At 40.8% G+C, this 8,707-nt stretch overlaps 1 protein-coding gene across 13 annotated transcripts in view; it reads right to left on the bottom strand.

Annotated features, from left to right (window-relative positions):
- Positions 1-6,554, bottom strand: part of COLQ (collagen like tail subunit of asymmetric acetylcholinesterase) — a 79,543-nt gene extending 72,989 nt beyond the window's left edge. For 12 of the 13 annotated variants that reach the window (XR_003093051.1, XR_003093054.1, XR_003093048.1 and 9 more), the window contains exon 1: positions 6,333-6,554. Coding sequence is in view for 6 of the 13 variants with exons in the window: in XM_025198948.1 (XP_025054733.1) it covers positions 6,333-6,438 (106 nt within the window). In the remaining 7 variants the exon portion in view is untranslated. The remainder of the gene's footprint in view (positions 1-6,332) is intronic. The other variant, XR_003093053.1, reaches the window with a different exon arrangement.
- Positions 6,555-8,707: the final 2,153 nt, after the last annotated feature.

Here is an 8,707-nt window from a genome sequence, read left to right as displayed (position 1 = left end):
TGTTGACAAACACTGTAGGAGACTGTTTCTTTGCACACAGTTCCAGGCCTCTTTCTAGCCAGTGCTCCATCCAAAAGTACTCTTCCTTATTTTTTCTCCAGGATCACGCTAGAAGTATAGCTACTGCTGCCTTCGGGGCTTCCTTCTGCATCTGTGGTATTTCTGCTGCTCCTTGCTCTCTCATGTACACACACAACTCCCAGAAGCAATACTCAGTTTCCTGCATTTCTCTCTAACCCCAGTCAAGCTCCTTTGCCACATAGCTCAGATTCTTAACTCTCTGTACATGCAGCCTGTGTTTTGGGTGCTGGCTCCTGTTATTTTAGCTTTCTAGTTCATAAAAGAGTTGAATTCTTTTTTAGATTTATCCTCAATAAGAGGCAGCTTTTTCATCAGCTTCAATGACACTTCACTCAAGCACCAATATCTTACTATGTTCCCACTCACATGAACAACCTGAAAGTATTAATTTATTACCACCATAATTGCAACAAATCAAAACCAATGTTAGCAATAATGCCAGCAGCACTGCATTTCACAATCTGTTTGCATTCCTTTGAATTAGATTAATCTATCACATTTGTTTCAGAGGACTGTGCATCCACATACACCACCAAACGAAATTCAGTCAAGCTATAAATTTGGGTTGAGCATAAAAGGTGTGTTTTATATTAACCACTTAGTCATTGTTTTTCTCCTCCTGCCTCTTCTTCTGTTGAAAACAACTCAGATAGACTGTAACAGATTGAAATATTTTTGACACTATAATCTCCTACTTGAAATCTCTGGGTTTGTCTTGTGAGCCATGTGTAGATGCTTGTGTATTGCACTGCACCTTGACAGCCTTGAAAGGATCTCGTGCCATCCCATAATGTCATGGCACCCAAGTTGAGAATCGTTGCTCTTCTACATAGCAGACACACTGATGTATCATGCTGATGGGCATGGCTCAAGGACCTAAGTAGAAAAGAACTTGGAAAAAATGGCAGTAGAACAACTCAACAAAATTTCTTAGGTTATTAGAAAAATATTAGGTAGAGGTTCCCCAAGAAACAATATTAAATAGTGCTACTGCCTGCAGAAGAGTTTTAATTACATACCCCCTGTGGTTTTGCTTCCACATAGCTACATTGCCATGTGGAACCACAGTCACATGCTAGAACATGTTGTAATATTATTCCCTGAACAACTTCCTCTAAAAATGATGCTTCAGCACTAGGAAAATGGACTGGCTGATGCTAACTTGATATTTCCAGTACTTCCAGGAATGATGGGCTATCACACAAAGTCACTAGGGATAAATGCATAGGTGGGTGGAAAGGAGAGAGGGTTTTACTTTTTAATGCACATATTCCTTTTGTAAATTAACTGATCTGAACGGTCATTCCTTCTTCAAATACTTTGCATAATTAAAAAGGGTTCCCCCCCACCCCCACTCAGGTTGTTTGTCTCTGTTTCCTAGTTACATTCTTGTGACCTGAAAACCTATTTATTTGTAACCTGTTGCCGTGGAAAGACATGAGGGTAGAAATTAATGTGCCCTGTGGTCACACACTTTCAAACATATCTGGAAAACTGCCAGATGTATTTTTATAACTATAGGAAGAAGAAGTCGTCGCTCAAGAATGATCTTGCTATGAAATGTAATTAGTTTTCTACTTTGCAAGTGTAGTGTTGAAACCTGTTCTTCAAACAAGCAGTCATCTCCTATTGCCAGATACAATTAGTTAGCTTAGGAGCCAGGCATAGAGTGATAGAACACAACAGGCATTTGCAAGACCATTAAAATGTGGGTGAATTTATACTGTGGTTTGTTGATTTCCTCTTCCTCCCCTGCTAAGAGAGTTCTATTGTAAAATAGAACACGTGGCTTTCCCCATGGGAGATTGTTATCAAATGCAGATATAGTCAAAGCAATAGTAGAATCCTGCTCATTATTTTATCTATCATTGATAAAATTTTCCCTACTCCAGGACTAGCTTGTGAATCCCTCGTACCTTTTGGTGAACAGGCATATATGGTGTGTACAGGGATTAGGGAGAGGTTATATCATGGTAAAAATGGCCACCCAAGCTAACTTAGTTCACCTGGGAACAGACCTTACACTCAGATCTCTAGTTAGATCTCTCTAAGAGTGAACAGTACAAAAGTTTCAGGAAGGTTAGACTGGTCTAAAAATGGCTGACCCGATCTAAGTTAACCCTGCTTCTGAGGTAGTTTATCTTAGATCAGGTTGGCCATTTTTAGATCAATCTAACTTTTCTGAACTTTTGTACAGTTCCCAGCGCAGCCCCAGGGCTGGGAAAGCCCAGCCACTGGCCCAACCCAGAGGTCTGAGCTTTCTCTGCCTGCCCCTCCAGCACCAGGCTATTTTTAGCCCCCTGTCACCTTGTCCCCAATCCCTGGACCAGACAGTGCCCCCCTTAGCCCCCATCCTACAAGTCACTCCTGGTGCTGATTTCGTCACCATTTGCTGATGCTTGGAACCAAAGAAGGAAGTACCAGGGGGGGGGGGGGAGGAGCAGGAGGGATGAGGAGGTAGGTTCACTGGGAGCAGGGGTTGAGAAGCTACAAATAGCCCCTGGTTGCCCCCAAACCTCCCTGAAGACCCCATAAGCCTTCCTGATCCCACCAAACCCTCCTGGAACCCACCAACCCCCAATGGACCCTGCCTGTTCCCCCAATCCCTTGTGGATTGTTTGCCCTCAACCCCCCCATGGATGCCACCTGTCCCCCCCGACCCCCCTAATCCCTCCTGCAAATCCCATTTGCCCCCCCAATTTCCCCATGGACCCTGTCTGCCCCCTTATCCCCCCACAGTCTCCTTGATCCCCCCTACCTACTCCTCCTGCTAGCCCCCCATGCCGACTTACCTTGGACTGGGTGGCTATTTTTAACTCAGTCTAACCTCCCCCTAACCTCCTTGACTGTCTGTGCCCAGCCATAGATGCTCACCAATATGATTAAGGGGTCTACAAGCTATGAACCAATTATCTCTGTTTTGTGCAATTACAATTGCATCACCCACTAGAAGTTACTTTTTCCACCGTATCAAATAGATGTTGCAATGTTGCCTTAGCAGGATTTGGGTCTGTTTGCTCTGACAAATATTAGGTACTTTTGTACAGTTTCACTGCCATGTTTTTCCATTCAGTTGCAATATGAATGACAGCACCGATTATAAAAAATAGCATTAAAATATTAAGATTTACAAAAACAAGTGTGGAATTGATTTAAGGAAGGTTTGGGTTTTAACAAGTTGTACTTACTTTTAAGAAGTCTGTAATAGTGTTGTTTAGATTTTTGCTTAAGGTTCATATATAATATTTCAGTGAAAGGTTGCTCTGGAGTGTTCCATTTGGAAATGCATGACAGGAGAATTAGCTTTGCAACTTCTCTGAGGTAGGACCTATCTTTCCATTATGTTTGTATGTAGTATGTAGCACTGAGCCCTGATCTCTGATTGGAGCCTTAAATATTAGCCTTAAAAACAGGAATACCCCAGTCTGTTTCACCCTGAATAGAACTTAATGGTGACGTTTAAATCCAAATTTGGATCTCACACATTCTGAGACTTCTATGCAATGGCTACTGGCTGGAGAGGGGGAAGACAAGAGAGACACTAGCCAGGAGAGCCCCTGCTCTGGGAATCATGTTGGCCAGGATTCCTTACAGGAAAAGTCAGAGGGGATGCACCATGAAAAACAATTTGCTGCTCCTAGTCTGTCACTATCTAGGAAAAACAAGTGAATGCTGCCGATGTTTAGCCAGTGGTAGGGATGTAAGCCACAGACTAGCATCCTCTTATGGCAGGATGCTGGGACAGGAACATTAGAGCCTGTCACTCTCAAGAGCTCTACTTTCTACTTGTGCAGGGAGTTTCCTGCCCTCTCCCCACCTCTGAGAAGTCATGCACTCCAGGCACTAGGCTGATACCTGTATTTGTGGCAATATTGAAGTATAACAGGTAACAAGCAACGTTCATGCTGAGTGTTCTTGAAAATACCAAATTTTTCACCTCAGCATTCTTGCTGCCCTAGATTTTCAGGCCCAGTGGTTTCAATCTCTTCATCCTGGCACAAATGCATCCTCTAGCGTTGTTAAAACACTCGGGAGGAAATACTGAGCTTTTCCTTTTCTAGGCCTCCCACATCATTTTTTCTCCCACAAAGTTGACTGGTGCCTCTCTGCCACAACCTAGGTTGATTATATTTTGTTAGTAGTAGTATAAGTTACATGTTCTATCTGAATAAATGCTTTTATGAGAAAGGCAGGATGATGCATCTGGTAACTTGACTTTATCATAGATTTTATCTGAATGCATTGAAAGCTTTCATGAAACTAATAACCAAAGTCTAATAACCTGCATGCCAAACAATGCACAATGTGATTTCGATATAAAGAGGGGACTTCAGGAACTAAAAAATCCAACCCAAAACAGTTCAACATTAACATTTCCCTAATAGAAAAGTCATATGCAATTGAGTAGAGAAGTGATTCTCAACCAGGATGTTATGATTCACAAGATAAACCCAGAGATTTCAAATAGAAATCCATAGTGTCAAAAGCATTTCTGACCTGTTACGGTCTTTCTGAGTTCTTTGCAACAGATGAATTGCCATATTGTATTTCTGGAGTCAAAAAAGAATGAGGCTGAGAAGCTCTGTAATATGGACAAAAGCAATTCTGTAAATTTTGGAATCCTGCTCTGGAATATGATGTAAACTTATTTGCCTCACTAAAATTAGCAAAAGAAACACTAGCATTTACAGGATATAATTCTCTCTTTATAGAAGCCTATGAAACATTAAGCTTCTACAGAAATGTTTTCTTAACAGAAATGGTAAATGATTACAGGATCCTATTTGCTCCATCCCTATTAAATGCCATAGGACTTTCCAAAGTGCTGCCTGAATTACTCTTGTTGCAAGCAGAATTTTGACACATGAGTTATAATACGTTTTTATGAATGAAGAGTTCAAAACATTGAGGATGTGCAGCATGTGGAAGTGATATTCCTGCATTTAAATGTAAGACAAAAAAATAAAAATAGTTGCAAATGGAAACATGAGTTTCTGTCTGATCCCTAGAGACATTTGATCAAATTTTACCTCCTCCCAGCCCTGGCTGGCAGTTTCAGATAAGGAAAGATTTCCATGTGGAATATACAAGATCAAGACTTAAGTGCAGCAGGGAGCACTTAAATAAGTACAACTAACTACTCACTTTTGTGAACATTAAATCTGGCTGAAAATTTCTATAAAATTAAAAAAAGTCAAAGGAAATCACTTAAGATGCTAATACTGCTTGATCAAAGTCTATCACCATATGCCTGTTCCCTCTTCGTTCTTGGACATTTCCTCTTAAATATCTTGAATATAATACATTTGCTTTTTGGTTTCAGCACCGAGAGAAAGAGAGAGAGGGCGAGAGACAGCGCAGCTTTAAGAGGACTTGTCTTCTGTTTAAAATGGGCATCTTTCTGATCACTCGCATTGATCTCAAGCTGCCAAAGTGGGATTGGTCTGGAATACCCTGAAATTCAGGTGCGATTTGGATCTAGGGTTTTGGTAGGAAAGAAGTACCAATTTGCCATAAAGAGGTGAAAGCTGAAGATCTGTGGTCTTCAACTTTCCTCTTACTTTTCACTTGGCATTGATGAAGGAAAGCCTAGCTGATTCAACTGTAAATCCTATTAAAAGGGATTTCCAGTGCCCTGGCTCAGCTGACAATTAATTTGTTTTCCCTTTTGCCTATCAGGGATTTTCCATGCAGTGAGCTCTCATTCGCTATGTAAGTCCTCTGGGTATTGTTAGTGTCGTAGTCAGAGCCAGATGATGTTTACTCTGCTAACTTCCAAGCTGGAGTCCAACCACATTGGACGAGGTCAAGAATATATTTATAGAAGTAGATATACATTGGGACTTGTTCTCTTTCCCCTGCTCTAATCTACCTAAGCTCCCCCAAAATAGAAAGAAACATGCAGACGTGCAACTAATATACTCATTGGGCCAGATCCTTGGCTAATGTAAAACTGCAATGTACTATAGAGATAAATAGGGACATATCAATTTGCAACAGCTGAGGAACTGGATGGGTACTGGTAACAGGGAAGGAGAGAGGGTTGTTGAAATCAGAAATAACAAAACCCTACAATACAGCAACACAGGTTTACAGTGAAAAATCCTCAGCTACCTCCTCTAACAACTGCTAGGTTTGCAATCAAGTACTTTTCCACCTACCTTTGCAATCATTAGAAAGTGTAAAAATCAAAGGAAAGATCCAGTCAAATAAAAGTAACAAATGAGAGCTAAAGCAATGTCATAATTTACCTGCTGAAACTGAGAAGACACTGTCAACAAATGAAGTCTGAGAGAGAACAAAGCAGAAGAAAAGCTGAAGATAAAATCCCGAAGTAATTAGGCTGAGGACGACCATGCTGGCTGCACTCTAAAATTCCAAGTTAGAAACACGGGTCTGCTTTGGGGAGCTCTTCTTCTTCACGGTCTTCTCTGTCTATGCCTGTCTTGCTTGCTCTCTCTTCCCCTTTTCTCTCTCCCTCTCCGTGTGTGTGTGTGTGTGTGTGTGTATATACACGTCTCACTCACTCTCTTCCTCTGTGCCTTTAGGAAGAAAGAATGCCAACCATTTCCCATTAAATCTTCTCCTTACACTAGACAGGGTTATATTTAACTTCATCCCTGGATCAGATGCCCCCATCATGAATATGAACTATTAAAACCATAGCACTGGTAATTCTGTTAACAGAAACCACAAGGCAATTTGGATAAACAACAGAGGAGGAGGAGGAGGATGAAGGGAGAAATAAACTGGACTCTAAGCAGCATCCCTTTGTACTGCCAATCAGAAACTGACATCAAGACAGATAAAATCCCTGATAGATCATCTTCTACATGGCTCGAACTAGAGATCTAGACAAAAGGACCTAATATCTCTGCATAATCAATGCTGCTCTGCATTTATTTATGCATGCATTCTAGCCACACACTATTCAGCAATTTATTATTATTTAGTATCTAAATTAAGATTACAGTATCACTTGTTGTGCTGGACATTGTACAAACAGTGAAAAAGATTAGCCTTCCCCAAAGAGCTTGCTGACAAGATACAACAGGTGGATGAAACAATACATGGGTAGCTGTGAAGCAACACCGAAGTGCAATCAGCTCTGGGGGCGATGAGAGGCAAACAGAACGCTGCCCAGCAGCACGGGGAGAGAAACGGGGTGGGCAGGGAAATAGGAATAAGCATCTGCTGTTATAAAAAAGGACGTGATTCTTTACTTTCCACACAGGAACTTGATGCTTACTCCTAGTAACTAGTTATGTTCATCTTTTCAGATAACCAGTGTGGGGAGTAACAGGTTGGCTGGACACTTAAAGTGTTTCCTACAAAAAAGGCAAACTTTGCATGTGAAAAGCTGCAGCAATACCCTGCTGGTATAGATTTCTTTTAAGTACACATTTTTTTTCTTTCTGTCAAGCTAACTCTGAAACATTCTGGATTCCTTCCAAAGTGGAGTGTTTCCATTTATCAGAGTTCACTTGCCAGTAGAGACAGAGGCAATGACATGTCACCCTGGATGCTAATTATCATTGAAAATACACCAAAATCACTAATGCACAACACAACCATTCCATATAATGCTAGTCAAATAGTCCCACATTTTACATTTAGTACATTTCAAACATACTAAATGAACTCTTGTTACATTAAATTCAGAAACAATACGGAACAATTCTACATACCCTAAAATGGTTGAAGTCATTGTTATTTCTGTCCTTAAAGCAAAAGTAATAACTCTTGCAGGCCAGGCAGTCCACCAGGCCCTGTGAAGGTGCAACACACTGGGGTTGTTTCAGTAAGAAATTCAGTCCTACTTCTACTAAATCTAGACCTCCCAGGGATTTCAATCAAAGACAGATCAAGGCCTATGAAAATGACCTCTCTGAAGATTAACAAAAATAATCCTATGCTTGATTAAAAGCTTCTCTTAAGCTTTCTTGAACTTCCTCAGACAAATGATTGATTTTCTCAGCCACTCAACTTTGGGTCAGATCCAAAGCTTGTTGAAGTCAATGGAAAACTTCTATTTATTTTAGTGGGTTTTGGATGAGGCCGTTACAAACAGTGCAGAGGTTTTTGGATTCACATTGGGGAAGCCCTGCAACCAACACCTAAAGAACAATTACTGCTAAATAAAGGCATATTTTCCTTCAGATTCATACCACTGACTGCTGGCCTTAAGAACATGCGTATGAAAGGTGTTCCACTGACCCAGCATCGTCAGGATTCCATCTTTTTTCACAAACCAGTTTGATTTTTGGTGCAGTGATGTTCCCATAAGGAACTGAACCACGTGTATTTTACATGATCTTTACTTACATCTTACCTGGAATTGTTGCTCCGATAGTAGTACTACTATGCATAGAATGGAAATACATTGATTTTAGCAGTATTTTAATGTTTAATCCCAGTAGCTTTAAGAAACAAACCATCTGATCCTGCAGAACTCACGAGTTATTGCACTGACATAGCTAGGGCTGCACGGTTTGCAAGATCTTGCTCAAGGAAACTGTTCCATCACCAGGACCCATAGCACAACTGTACGTTTCAGACTTTGTCCATGACATTGGAATATTTCTATATTTTTATTTTAGGGAATAAGCTAGGACTGTGGGATTTT

The sequence above is a fragment of the Alligator sinensis genome, unplaced genomic scaffold, assembly GCF_000455745.1.
Source record: "Alligator sinensis unplaced genomic scaffold, ASM45574v1 scaffold29_1, whole genome shotgun sequence".
NCBI classification, from domain to species: Eukaryota; Metazoa; Chordata; order Crocodylia; family Alligatoridae; genus Alligator; species Alligator sinensis.
The sequence above is the reverse complement of the archived record's forward strand: the minus strand, read 5'-3'. Positions and strand labels throughout refer to the sequence as shown.